Here is a 14,924-nt window from a genome sequence, read left to right on the forward strand (position 1 = left end):
CCTGGAGCTCGCAGCTTACCCTTTCTTTGGTCTTTTCTTTTATCCCCATTCATTCAGTTTCTTCTATTTTTTAAAGGAAATATTGATGTTAAAAGGTTTTTGGGGGTATGGACGGTACCCCACTGTGCGTTTTTATTCTGATGCTGGTCAGGCAGAGGTGGGTCAGGAGCTTTTTGTTGGCCATTAGACAGCCCTCTGTTCCCACTCCGGAGCCCCGCTCGCACCTCTCCACAGCTTTGGAGTGCTGAGGGTCTGGCCAGAAGACCGTCCGGGTGGGGGCGGCGCCAGCCGAGGCCACGGGGGGCCTGACTGGCCACTCACTGCCATGCCTGACATCTGCTGGGTCATTCTGACTTGGAAGGAGAAGAGAACAGGAAGTCAGTGTTATTGATCATCAGAGTTCAAATAGAGAGCTCCTCCCAGAGGGCAACACTCCCCCAATACTCATGCCTAGCTTGTTACCTTCACCTCTGCCTCTTAAAAGCCTTCCGGGCCCTCCCCAGCTCAATGCCCTCTTCCTACCCCCCCAACCGTCCCCACTTCCTCTGTTCACCTCCACTCTCTTCGCCCTTTCTGCCCTCCTCTGCTCCAGCTGCTCGTCCTCCTCCTTCCATTCTTGCCTTGATCTATTATGAATGTGCTTTTTCGTGCAGCGCTACTTTGCTCTATCTGGTCACCTACAGCTGAGGAGGAGGGAGTTTGTGTGATGTGTTAGGTTTGTGTGTGTGTTTATCAGTCGAACCTGGACATACAAAGCAACTAGGGATGGGATCGGTCCGGTCTTCTAACGGTACTTTATCGGTTCTTTTTGTGTTGGAGAGGGGTTAAAATAGGTAAACTAATAAACAAATTGTGAACAGAAACTAACAAAAATAAATAACTCAGATTACCCTCTAATCATTAACCCCATGTTGTATAATGTAGTTTAAACTCTGTGGTTGCTGCTAGCATACATACCTGACGTGGAAACGCTTACTCGGGTGGACGGGCTAGCAGAGCTGACTAGAAAGGACATTTCGAACACCGGGTGGATCCTCCGTCTGAATGTGTGTGCACTTTTGCTAAATGTTTCAAAAATTGCTCTTGTTACCGCCCTGATATGCTAAACTCTTATTGCACTTAGGCGGGTAAGTTATAACCACACCTTCGGACGCGCAGTTCTCTCGCGCCTTCTCCTCGTGTGTGTGTGTCGTGGTGTGTGTTGTGTGTGTGTGTGGTGTGTGTGTGTGTTGTGTGTGTTTGTGTGTGTGTGTGTGTGTGTGTGGTGTGTTGTGTGTGGTGTGTGTGTGTGTGTGTGGTGTGTGTTGTGTGGTGTTGCTGACATTGTAGCAGCTGCGATGTGTGTAAAACTGCCCCGGCCCCCTCGCAAGCAGGCGGCGGGGAGAGAGATCGAAAATTACAAAAATAATCATAGAGCTTTTTGGCAGTCTTTTTGCGCATAACTAGGAAAACGGAGTTGGCGACACTAAAACTGCAATATAATGTTTGTTAGAATAATACATATGACATATATTTTTACATGTCTCCAGTACCAATAAAAGAGCCGGATAACGTCAGGAGCTTAACGGTCCACGGTCTTTTAATAATTCAGCTCCGGGGCCCGTTTAATACCTGGGCTCGGACCATCCCTACAAGCAACCAAGCATTGCTCAACAAAATGTTGTGTGTTGGGCTAGATATTTATGATCTCTTATTAGCCTCCCTAAGTGTCACCACAAGAGTTTGGACTGCTCAACACAACACTGTATAACGACTGGCGTCATACGTGGTGTGTGTGTGTGTGCTGTGTGGTATGTGTGATGTGTGTGTGTGTGTGGTGTGTGTGTGTGTGGGTGTGTGTGGTGTGTGTGTTGTGTGGGTGTGTTGTGTGTGGTGTGTGTGTGGTGTGGTGTGTTGTGTGTGTGTGTGTGTGTTGGGTGGTGTGTTATGGAGCAACTTGGACATACAGTGGGGCAAAAAAGTATTTAGTCAGCCCACCAATTGGTGCAAGTTTTCTTCCACTTAAAAAGATTTAGCTTTTGGCCTGTAATTTTCATCCTAGGTATACCTCAACTATGAGAGACAAAATGAGAAAAAAAAAATCCAGAAAATCACATTGTCTGATTTTTAAAGAATGTATTTGCAAATTATGGTGGAAAATAAGTATTTGGTCACCTACAAACAAACAAGATTTCTGGCTTGCTCACAGGACCTGTAACTTCTCTTTAAGGAGCCTCTCTGGCCCTCCACTTGTTAACTGTATTAATGGAAACCTGTTTGAACTCGTTAGTCAGTATAAAAGACACCTGTCCACAACCTCAAACAGTCACACTCCAAACTCCACTATGGCCAAGACCAAAGAGCTTCATAGGACACCCGATAACAAATTGCTTAGAACGGCACCAGGCTGGGAAGACTGAATCTGCAACCTAGGTAGCCTAGCTTGGTGTGAATAAATCAAACTGGTGGGAGCAATTATTAGAAAAGTGGAAAGACATACAAGACCACTGATGAATCTCCCTCGATCTGGGGCTCCACGCAACGATCTCACCCCGTGGGGTCAAAAATGATCACAAAGAACGGTGAGCTCAAAAATCCAGAACCACACGGGGGGCCTAGTCAATGATCTGCCAGAGAGCTGGGACCAAAGGTAACAAAGGCTAACCATCCAGTAACCACACTACGCCGCCAGGGACTCAAATCCTGCAGTGCCAGACGGTGTCCCCTGCTGTAAGGCCAGTATACATGCTCCGAGGCCCGGTCTGAAGTTTGCTAGAGAGCATTTTAGATATCCAGAATTGAGGATTGGGAGAATGTCATATGGTCAGATGAAACAAAATAGAACTTTTTGGTAAAAGCTCACACTAGACGTTTTTCGGGAGGAGAAAGACTGCTGGAGTTGCATCCAAAGAACACCATTACCCTACTGTGAAACCATTTGGGGGTGGAAAACATCATTGCTTTGGGGGCTGTTTTCTGCAAAAGGGGACCAGGTACGACCTGGATCCGTGTAAACGGAAGAATGAATGGGGCCATGTATGTGAGATTTGAAGTGACAACCTCCTTCCATCAGCAAGGGCATGAAGATGAAACGTGGCTGGGTCTTTCAGCATGACAATGATCCCCAAACACACCGCACGGGGCAGACGAAGGAGTGGCTTCGGTAAGAAGCATTTCAACGGTCCCCTTGAAGTGGCCGTAGCCAGTCTCCAGATTCAACCCCATAGAAAATCTTTGGAGGGAGGTTGAAAGTCCTTGTTGCACAGCGACCAGCCCCAAAAAATCACTGCCTATTTTTAGGAGATCTGCATGGATGAATGGGCCAAAATACCAGCAACAGTTGTGGAAAACTTGTGAAGCTTACAGAAACGTTTGACCTTTGTCGTACTTGCAACAATAGGGTATATAACAAGTACTGAGATGAACTTTTGTTGTTATTGACCAAATACTTATTTTCACCATAATTTGCAAATACATTCTTTAAAAATCAGACAATGTGATTTTCTGGATTTTTTTTTTCTCATTTTGTCTCTCATAGTTGAGGTATACCTAGGATGAAAATTACAGGCCTCTCTCATCTTTTTAAGTGGGAGAACTTGCACAATTGGTGGCTGACTAAATACTTTTTTGCCCCACTGTAGGTGTTGACGGGAGTGTTGGTCCATTATAAATACAGCTGGTAGTCTTTATGTTAACACTTTGGGCATATTAAATAGATTGAACATGGACAGATCATATCTACGGGAGCCCTGAGGGTTCAACAATAACAAACATACTTGTATTCACCTGACAACAATGGATTATGCCATATATAATTCAAGGAGTAATTCCTAAGTCAACAAACTGTCTCCACCCAGACTACTTACATTTCCCGTTAGCTTTAACTTAGCTAATGTATTGAAACATTGTGGTGGTGGCCCTTGGGTTTTATAATCAACGTCTTGTTTAATTAAATCCCTAATTGGTAGTTCAGCCTCACTCTAAGCCCTTTGAGACATTTGTGATTTTGGTCTGCATGAATTAAATTGACTTGAATTTGTAAGCTGTAAATATTACTGAACTTCATTAATTGGAGTAAATTAAAAGCTCTGAACCCATTTTCCATCTGCCGTTAACACGTTATCTGAATGAGGCAAACATGCATCAGGTCCAAATAAAGTTCATGCAGCAGCTTTGGTTCTCTTTACATCACCTTGAGTAAATGGGGCATTCAAGGCTGTTTACGAAGGTGAAAAAAGGACATAACAGATCGACCTGCTGTCACTAGAACACAGCTAGTTTCCTCTCACTGGTCTATTAGAAATGGACCTCAGAGCGATCAAAAGCCTCACTATAACAAAGGACACTGATCACCCTTGGAGCCAACCGTTCACATTATTGGGGGAATCTCTCGGCGGTCATGGTCAGTGGTTCGAGTCCCAGAACAGACCAAAAGAAAACGTTGTACCTAGTGTCTTCTTCTACTGCCATCTGTTCGGAGATACAGCAACAACTTAACGATATGCACCATTGAAAGCTTGTTACTTTAAGATAGCTTCCATGCAAACAGAACACATGAGGATCATATAAGGATTAACTGAATCGGACAAATGGAGCATTACATCACATTACATGTCACTTGTTAGACGCTTTTATCCAAAGCAACTTACATACATTCAACACTGTGGGCAATCCCCACAGGAACAATTTGGGGTGAAGTGTCTTGTTCAAGGACACACCGGAATGTTGACTGCAGCGGGATTTGAACCAGTGCCCCTGTGATCCAAAGATCAGCGCACTAACCACTGAGCCACAACCTCCGAACCAACAGGCTTGGTGTAGCGGACAAAATCATATAGAAATTAAACAGATAATTAACTTACAATAACACTGCCGCTGAGGCACTAGTTAGTGGATCTTACGCAGGGCAATGATCCAAGTCCAGACAAGAGTCTCCGTTTGTGCATTTATTATATGATCCAATATTAACAAAGGATAATCATCAGGTTTCCTATGGCTTCCTTTCTTCTGGCTCGAAGCACCCTGGTAAAAAACCATGTGCCTACTAGTGCTCTGTTCACACCTCCACTTGTCTTCAAAATAAAAGCATAGAAACTACTTCAATAACAATAACTAAAAATACATTTACTATAAACAGCAAGAAAATAAACGTTTAAGTATTAATAATATAAGGCAATATATACCGCCAACCCTTGGGCTCTGTTTGTTTAAAAATGCATCCTATCTGAGCTGACCGGAACAGATGCGATTTTAACTAAAGGACCAAGTATTGCACCACAGTGTCTATCGGTCCGACTTACCACTGGCTATTTATATGTGAATTAACCACGGACCTTTAGAGAGTCTAAAGGCCGGAGTGAGCATATTACTGCACTGGGCTTCGCAGAGGGAGCACATTAATGTATAAGACTGTATGTAAACTATAGCACCAAGATTATGGAACTCTCTGACAGAAAGGAAAGTACATTCTTATTTAGGTGACACATATTACAGTTAACATATAAATTGGCTTTGTAACATGAATGCACCCAGGAACTGGAGTCGAATTATAATCAGCCGAATGTGGAAATGGTTTAATCATGATGCTAAAAAATTTACAATTGTATTGAATTATAAACTCCAATTTAAATTAAGTGTTATGTTGATTTTATGTGATGGACCCACACAAAATAGTCAAAATTAATGAATTAAGAAAAAGACAAAGCTGGCTTGAAAAAAATTAATTAAAAAAAAGTAGTGTGTGCATATGGAAGAGTGGCCAGAAAAAAAGCCAATGCTCAAATCATGTTTGGATTTCACTAAATACCAACGCATGATCAAATAGTTTTACATATAAAAAAAAACGTTGTATCTTTAAACATGTGTACATCCAATAACACAATCTCTCCAAAAATAAACTCAAATGACAGGTTTTAATGCAATAATATAGGAAAAGCACTAAGGGTGTGAATGATTTCAATGGCGCTGCGAGGCTTACCTTGTTCATGCCCCACTGTCCTTGCTGCGGCCCCTGGTTGGCTAACACCCCCCCCTGCTGCTGCATGCTCATGTAGCCGCCATTAGGCACCGACATGCCGGACATCATGGCCCCCCCACCCATCCCTGGAGTGAAACCCTGCGGAGAGAACTGCATCTGAGGCTGGCCAACGAACATCCCTGCTGCGGCAAAAACACACACAGTTCTTCAGGTTAACTTTCATAGTAGTGAGCAGGTAAAAAGAGAAATGTAAGACATTTAGTCATTTAAGACAGAAATAGTTACTAACAGTTAATATTGAATGATCATAACGGGTGAATGTTGCAGTTCAGCTTTCAGGCTTTCCTTTGAAAATCTGTTTTTGCTTTAACCTCAGAAATAGTGAACCTGGCAGGTGATTTTCCGACACTGCGTTAATTTCCGCTGCCTTGTGAAATGAGATTACTGGGAAACACTCCAGTTGAAAAGGGTACAAAAATGACTTCCATTGACAAAATCCTAACACAAATTAACCCTTTCTAGAAACAGATTTTTCTGAAGTCTATATGTGTTGTTGGGATGGAAACCTCCACCCTGAAATGAACTGTATTGGCTTTAAAAGAATGGAAAACAACAGGAGTCCTTTGCTAACAATGCAGACACCGTCTCCACAATTAAGAATAGGCTTTATACTTTACTTTTTGAACCAGCCCCTAGTTATGCTTCAGGCTTAGACTGTTGAGGGACTTTAACAGACTTTCACTTTTCATCTCTTTTCTATTTCTCTCTATCTCTTTGCAATCATGTCTCAACAATGCATGTGACTAACTGAGCATCCGGGGCATCATCACATAAATGTGTGTGCCTTCACCTGGCAGCAGGTCAGTATTAAAGGTTTCAGGAGGTTTTGCTGTGGTCCTGCATCATGGCCACCTTTAAGAAATGTTGTCCAACACCTGGAAGGTTGTCGACATCCACTTGGATCCAACGTCATTTCCTTGTTTATATAATACACAATGTTCTTATATTTGGACTCTCTATGGATTGTCTATGGTATCTTTTTAATTTATACACAAAAAACATCTCATACAGGTGTGTCCTAGGAGGGGATCCCTCCTATGTTGCTCTCCCAGAGGTTACTTCCAAAGACAAATGTGTAATTTGTGATATTGAGCTACATAAATATATTATAACAATGTATATATACATTTGATTTGATGCATTTGACTCCAGATATAAGGATAATGTGTTTATCTTCAACTCTCAACGATATTGATCACATTGTCAATTAAAGTTATCTTAGAGTCCACTGTTTGCTGTTGGTTTTCCACATCAAAATACTGTCTCCACAGAGTGGATCGTGAGAATCCAGCCTTTTTGCATATAGACAATATGCTCTCACTCACTTAGTCACACACACACACACACACACACACACACACACACACACACACACACACACACACACACACACACACACACACACACACACACACAGGATTTGTGGCATTAGCCTGGCAAGCTTCTTTCGGCTTCATCCTGAGTTCCTTTCCTAATCCTCTATCGTGCAGCAACATAATCAATATGCACAAGTGCAAATCTGCTGCCTACTATCTTCTACCTATCAGAAACACGAGGCGCTTTCCCTCACTCTCCACTGTCGGGTTGATGTAGCATGTGTGGATAAACAACAGCCCACGTATGCTCACATAAACAGTCTTGCCGCTCCGTGTTTCCACATAATAACTGAGATGGGTGTGAATCTGTTTTACTGCTGCAGGGGGACCCCGTAAACCCGCCTGCGTTTCCCCACGCTGACCTTTCATCTGCCTTCACTCTCCTCCACTTTTATGATGCATCTCTCCTGTGATGTATGTGAGTGTATGCACCTACAGCCGAGAGTGCACTCTTGTGTTTATATTACGGTCTGCTTTCCCCAGCCTATGATACCTACAGTGGTTCAGTGATGACGTCTTTTAGTAGGGCCACCTCGACAACAACCAATGAGATTTTTGCATGGATTTTGGTATTTGCAGAATAAAAGATCTGTTCATAGAGATCATATTAACACCACTTAATGATTGTTTGAAATGATTGTTTGAAGTGTAATGCAATCTCCAGGAGTAAGAAGCTAACGCTAAGCTATACACGAGTTAAATCAGTTGCATGGCTGCACATCACCACCGCTAAGCTGAAGGCGGCTAATGTTTGGCTAGATGACAACGAGTAGTCTCAAGTGGACAGTTGCATTGGTGTAAAGTAACTAAGTACATTGAATCCAGTACTGTACTTAAGTACACATTTTAGATACTTGTACTTTACTTGAGTATTTCAATGTTTTGCTACTTCTTAATTCTACCCCACTCCAGTTCAGAGGTAAATAGTGTAATGTTACTCCACTACAGTACATCTATTTAATACCTTTAGTTACTTTGAAGATTTTGATTAATGATGTGAAATATAATCAACACTAAAATAAGACATTAGAAAATGGGACAATCTGCATAATGAGAACTTTTACTTTGGTCCTTTGAGTATATTTTGATGCTAATATTTTTGTACTCTTAAAGGTAGGGTAGGTAAGAATGGAGAAACCAGCTCAAGTAAGCTAGAATTACTTTCAGGCAGGTAGGCCATCCAATTATCTGCCGCGGGTTGAGGCAGATGAAATATTTGTATATATTTATTGTCAAAGCATTTAATGTATTCATTGCTATCGGGATGTTAAGAGCATTCCATGGAATATAACAAAAAGTGTTTCTGATGTCAATTACCTACCCCACCTTTAAGTAACAATTGCAGTACAGGACTTATAACAGAGTATTCCTACACAGTGGTATTTCTACTTTTACTTAAATACAAGATATGAGTACTTCTTCCACCTCTGGACAGTTGTTAGATGCTGCTATTTTGATGGCATAGAAGCTTCAGACATTCACCTGTAGGGTATTTACTTTCATCGTTTTAATGTGGTAGAACAACATGTGAACATTTCTTTAGGTTTTGTTAACCATAGATCTTACTTTAGGCATCTACCCATAAACCCTGACTTCAGATGAGGACTCATTTCCAGGTTTTAAGACTGAGCCAATGTACTTACAGACAAACAAACAGCTGTGGGTAGCTGGCTACAAACATAATCTGTGCAGACTTTTGAATGATAGAAAAACTCATGTTATTTCTACTATATTTCTTCAGTCTAGCTCCTGTCAGCTCCTTTCTCTCAACATTTATCAAAAGGTAACATAAAGCTTTTGGGATAAGCACACATTATTTACTCCAGTGTGAATGGCTGATTTGTATATTTAAACCTGCTTTGAGGGGTCATGAAGACTGGAATAGTGCCTTGTAAATGCAGTCTATTTACCATTTCATACTGTTTGATCTGTTAAAACAAACTCAGGTCTTTTTCTGGTTTGTGCGGTTAATTTGGGCGAGTCTGAAAGCTGCCAATCATACTAAACACACTGATCCAAGACCGCCTTAAGTGTTAAACCTAACCACATTTTTACAATTAGTCTTTAATAAGTGTGTGACTATCATTCCCTAATAACCCTTAAGTCATCACAACAAGCAAATTATTTTGCAGTTGTTACCTTGTGAGCTCTTTGTGACACCAAAGAACATTAATATGCACGTTCTGATAATGAAAGTGCTGCAGACATTTCTCTTTTTTTTCTTGCATACACTTCCTGTCAGTCACCAGCAGGTAGTTTTCGCTTCTGGGTTTCTAATGATGCAGGATGGTAATTGTCAAATCGCTCAAAACTCACTTTGAATAACTTCTTGTTCACTAGACTAAACTCCTGAGGAGAATATCGGACTCTTTAGCTGCCCCACCATTTATCTTTGCTCATAATATATATATATAAATAAATATACTTCATGTTCGCAACAAGAGGCAAATAGGCAAAAAAGCCTTTCAGGTTTATTTCCTTTAGTTAAATAAATAAAAGGAATATATGCTTACAAGTTCCTGGAAATTGGTTAGGTGTGACCACATGTTCAGCGAGCATTAATATGCACACGGCGATCAAGCTTAATTGACTATATAGTCACTACAGAGGGTGTGTGTGAGTGTGTGTCACCTTGTCCTGTAACAGGCTGCTGCTGGCTCTGCGGCTGGCTTGCCACTGAGCTGCTGGCGTACAAAGATAGGATGGAGTCTTTGGATAAAAGCTTCTTCTCCTCTGCCTTTGTGGTGGTGGCAGTGGATGTGGAGGAGGATGCAGAGGAGGAGGTGGAGGGGTCCGCCTGCGGGGGGGCTGGACTGTAACCAGACTGTCAGGGGGACAGAAGGGGGGTGGGATGAAGATAAATGGCTTTGACATATGTATGGTTTCACCTACACATATTTTTCCTCTGAAGGTGTGTAAAGTACATGCTCTTGGTCACCTCACACATGGATATGAGATACATTGTAGATGTATAAGGCTGAGTCATTTTACTAAAGCAGTTTGGATTCATCGGTTTTTACATTTATACCAAAAACATATTAATGCCGAACATTTCCACTCCCTTAGAAAATAATATAAAAGTGTATCAACCAACCAAATCAGCAGGCCATTGGAATTTTTATTTTATTTTAGACATTTAAGCCTATTTTTTTTATTAATACAGTATATGTTTTGAAGCCTTTTAGCAGCTAAGGGCATAGCTCATTCCTTTTCTGGAACGTTTATCGATGGAAGTTATGGTAGATTAACAATACCAGAAAGAACCTCAAAGTAGAACATCTTAAAAAACTGGTGAAAAACAAATGGAAATGTAGAAGCTACTACAAAATAGTATCATTGGTAATTTTTGTAATACTAGCATTGAAATTTAAACACGTTATCTTAGTTTTTTAACCAAAGAACCATGATTCTTGAATGTAAAATGGTGTGGTAACATAAGCAGCCATTCAATAACAATGACTAAATTAAAAAAATACCAGTACCAATACCACCAAAGTATACCAGTCCAAACAGACATCCAATGCAAACTTTTTGTACTTGTAGTTTTTTGATAAGTTCAACATACAGATTTTACATTTGTTTTATGTCTTGGATATAGTTATGTCTTGGATATATTCATGACCCAAGTTTTTCATTATATGCCATTGAACCTTTGAAATCCCTCAAGGGGCTGAGCCTATTTGCTGTTAAGCTTGTTCGCAAGGTGGAAATTGAAATATCTCTAACAGACTCCAAATCCCTCAGACTGCGGTAATGACCAGCTTCCTTCTTCAAGACTAACAGTATCTGTAGAATGGAAGGCATGCCTCAGTTAGAGTCTACCAGCTTTGAGCTTTAGTGATAATACCATCTATCAAATGATTTGGAAAGGGAGCAGCAACATTTGGAGCATGAGGAATGTTAACCAATGAAAACTGTTACAACGTAATGTGACTATAGTTGCGTTGGTATGAAACACTAAAAGCTCACTTTATTCCACCTGCCTTCCACCAAATATGAGATAGACACAATTAGAGGCTAGCTGGTGCAGCATTCATGAGCTAAAGAGGCAGATGTTTTCTCAGTGGTTGGTGGAGACCAAACAGAGCTAAAACAATCACATACTGGATTTATGTTTGCCAGGTGACCTGAAACACAACTTCAAATTAATGGCAGCATGGCTCCATACCTGCTGATTTAGTACTTTAGCAACTGATTTCAACAGACCTTCTAAAGATTGCCTCTACAAGTGGACTTTTGACGCATGTCATTGCATTGTAAAGCATGGCTCTATTTAACTCAACTATTTTTTATTTTGGTTTTACATAAGCGAAAGTCATGGAGATTTTTAGCCGGTTCTTTCATAAGAACAATGTAGTTCAGGTTCCAAGCAAGCTGAGCTGATATCTGAAGGTAACAGTCACTGTGTGTATCTCAGACAGCTTGACAGAGAAGCATCTGAGGGTGTTGTTGAGCAAAATGTCAATTTAATTGAAGTGCAGATGTTCCTCTGTTTGTATTGCATTTATGGTTGTGTGTACTGCATGATTATGCGTTTGATACTGTTGAGCGCACCAAAAGAACCGTCCCCCAAAGTGGACAGAAAATGAATAATGGCAGGTTTGAGAAATACACGTTGAGACAGTGTTTCTGTTACTGAGCAGGGTCGAAAATATCTGAAGTGTGTTTAACAGTGAGTAGACCTCAAATCAGGGACAGGCATTAATTGCTGTACTGCATTGCTTTTATTGTTGGAATGAAGCAATTGCCAATGTCATTAGTTCAATTTGTGGTTTCCCTGTTATGACTCACAAATATGTCTGGTGGTTTTTGAGGAACAACAGGAGCAATTTATTGCTATCAAGGTTTGTTTGGTCTCCAAAGAGGCTATTATAGAAAAAGGTTGGAAACCACTGAGAGACACTCGGGGAAATCGAACTGCTGTATCAGAGTCACAGAGAGACTCACATGTATTAGTCTTTAAACAAGACATATTCTGCTCATTTTCAGGAGATATTTGTATCTAGTGTCTCTCCTGGGACATGTCTCCATGCTTTAATGTTCAAAAAGCTCTTTATTTTTTTCATACTGCCTGTGCTGCAGCACCTCTTTTCACCGTCTCTCTGAAACCAGAGCCCAGTCTGCTCTGATTGGTTAGCTGGCCGGCTCTGTTGTGATTGGTCAAGCGCTTAGAGATGACCCGCCCCTTAGCCTACCAGTACAATGTGTTATAGTGCTAGCCAATAGAAGCGCGAGTGTCACAAAGTGATGTCATTATGTTCCTGAAGAAAAAAAAGGAGTCCAATTGAGATGTTACAGTTTGGGGGGAAGGGTGGGGGAGTGAAACTCTCTCTGGAGGGAGATTTTAGCCTTTGCAGAACATTTACATGCACAAAAACTAATCTAATCTAACACACTACAGGAAATGGAAAATCTAAAAAAGCTTGATAGGGCCTCTTTAAAACGTCAATATCAATTTCCAAGTAAGTGTTCAAATCAATGCTTAAGTAAATGAGATCGACAAGATGTTTGGAAGTTAAGGCCTCTTTTGGCACACATTTTCCATCGGTCTTCCGCTGACTGTGACTGCCAAACACTGAAGGAGTATAAGCTGCATTTGTTTTGAAAGAACAGTGACACACTGCAGATTTCTTGCCAAAGCCAGGCCAGGGGCACACTATGTGAAAAGCAGTGATGCATGTGTCTAACCTCAGTCCTAAAAGAAGATGCATTTAAGCAGAGTATGTCACATGTGCATCTATCCGCTTCTTTGTCCTTCTCAGTCATGCAACACATACACCATTCACATAGTGTGTGATATGTTGCGGGGAACCTAGCAGCACATTGTGTCGTAGAAAGCCTCTTCAACAAGGCTCCATTCTTCTCAGCCAATGTTGGTGTTGATGGGTGCAGCCAGAGCTCTGAATTACCACTCTGACAGCCTCTTCCTCACTGTCGCTATTCATAGACCTCGACAGCCACACACACACACACACACACACACACACACACACACACACACACACACACACACACACACACACACACACACACACACACACACACACACACACACACACTTTCCCCCTATGGTTTCCCATCGCAGCTTGATATGCGAATAAACTCCCCTCTGATAGATCATCTGTGGCTTTAAAACCACACTAGGCTCTGTTTTTCTGCAAAGGGATTGGGGTTTATTTAACAACAGCAAAACTCACCTTGGAAATCTAAATCCAAGAAAGAGAATATGGAACAGGATAGACAAAAACAAAGTAAAGGGGGATGAGTGAAAGGAAGAAAGGAAAAGAAGGAAGAAATCAATTGCTGCTCAGTTCATTACCTCACCGCTTTTCTAGTTCCCAGGCTTTTGTTCTGCTCTAAACAAACTGCATTTATCTTTCTCTAAACCTCTCAGCCTTCATCCCTTCTTCAGCAATCAACAGCATTTCCTCTTTCTTTCCCCCTTCACTCCTCCTTTCTTTATACGCTCTTTTTCCAAATCATTTATCTCGTTTCCTCTTCAATCATTCATCCTGCTTAATCCTCAAACACAACAAAAAAACGAAAAGCTTGAACTTGAACTTAATGTTGTGTGTCCCATGCGTGTGGGAGAGAAACTCCCTCTGGAGGGAACACAGGGATTTTAGTCTGTGCATACCATTTACATGCACAAAAACCTACAGTATAGAACACACTACAGGAAAGGGACAGCATAATAATGACGTTACAAGTCCAGCAGCAGGCAGGTTTTCTAAAAGATACTAAACAAACTATTTACTCGACTCCCAATATTAACTAATATTATTTTATTGACTTAAAAATGATCGTATTTCTAACGCTAAGAAAAAAAAAACTCTGTTCCATGGCGGACCAATGGCTGGAACTGCAACAAGAACAACTTTATGGCAGCACTGTCCAACTCTGTTCAGTTTCTGATCCACTAACAAGTCCTTAAACTCTGCAGAGCCCATACCGTGTTCTTGTTAGTGTTTACTTCCTGTCTGTAGCCCATACCGTGTTCTTGTTAGTGTTACTTCCTGTCTGTAGCCCATTCCGTGTTCCTGTTAGTGTTTACTTCCTGTCTGTAGCCCATACCGTGTTCCTGTTAATGTTTACTTCCTGTCTGTAGCCCATACCGTGTTCTTGTTAGTGTTTACTTCCTGTCTGTAGCCCATACCGTGTTCTTGTTAGTGTTTACTTCCTGTCTGTAGCCCATACCGTGTTCCTGTTAGTGTTTACTTCCTGTCTGTAGCCCATACCGTGTTCCTGTTAGTGGTTACTTCATGTCTGTAGCCCATACTGTGTTCCTGTTAGTGTCTACTTCCTATCTGTAGCCCATACCGTGCTCCTGTTAGTGTTTACTTCCTGTCTGCCTTCTTCTGGTGATTTATCTGACGTCCAGCACTCCGTCTTTTACTTTCTCTTTCTTGATCCTCCTTAGCAACAGTCATTATAGTCGTTGACAGCGGTCTGTACTACTGTATTAACGTGTCACATGTTCTGAATTGCCCAACCAGAATCGAGTATTCAATTAAGCCGTGTAATAAGCAGTG

The 14,924-nt window shown here is 41.3% G+C and overlaps 1 protein-coding gene across 1 annotated transcript; it reads right to left on the reverse strand.

Moving 5' to 3' along the window:
* Positions 1 to 224: 224 nt before the first annotated feature.
* LOC104967738 (stromal membrane-associated protein 1-like) lies at positions 225 to 10,354 on the reverse strand (the record flags this gene model as incomplete). Its single annotated transcript, XM_010797258.1, has 4 exons — positions 10,331 to 10,354; positions 10,024 to 10,216; positions 5,957 to 6,138; positions 225 to 348 (listed from the first exon to the last, which is right to left on the reverse strand). Coding segments are annotated over exons 1-4 (523 nt in total), but the record flags the coding sequence as incomplete, so codon positions are not given.
* Positions 10,355 to 14,924: the final 4,570 nt, after the last annotated feature.

This window comes from Notothenia coriiceps, unplaced genomic scaffold, assembly GCF_000735185.1.
Source record: "Notothenia coriiceps isolate Sejong01 unplaced genomic scaffold, NC01 NC01_scaffold00037638, whole genome shotgun sequence".
In the NCBI taxonomy this organism is placed as follows: domain Eukaryota; kingdom Metazoa; phylum Chordata; class Actinopteri; order Perciformes; family Nototheniidae; genus Notothenia; species Notothenia coriiceps.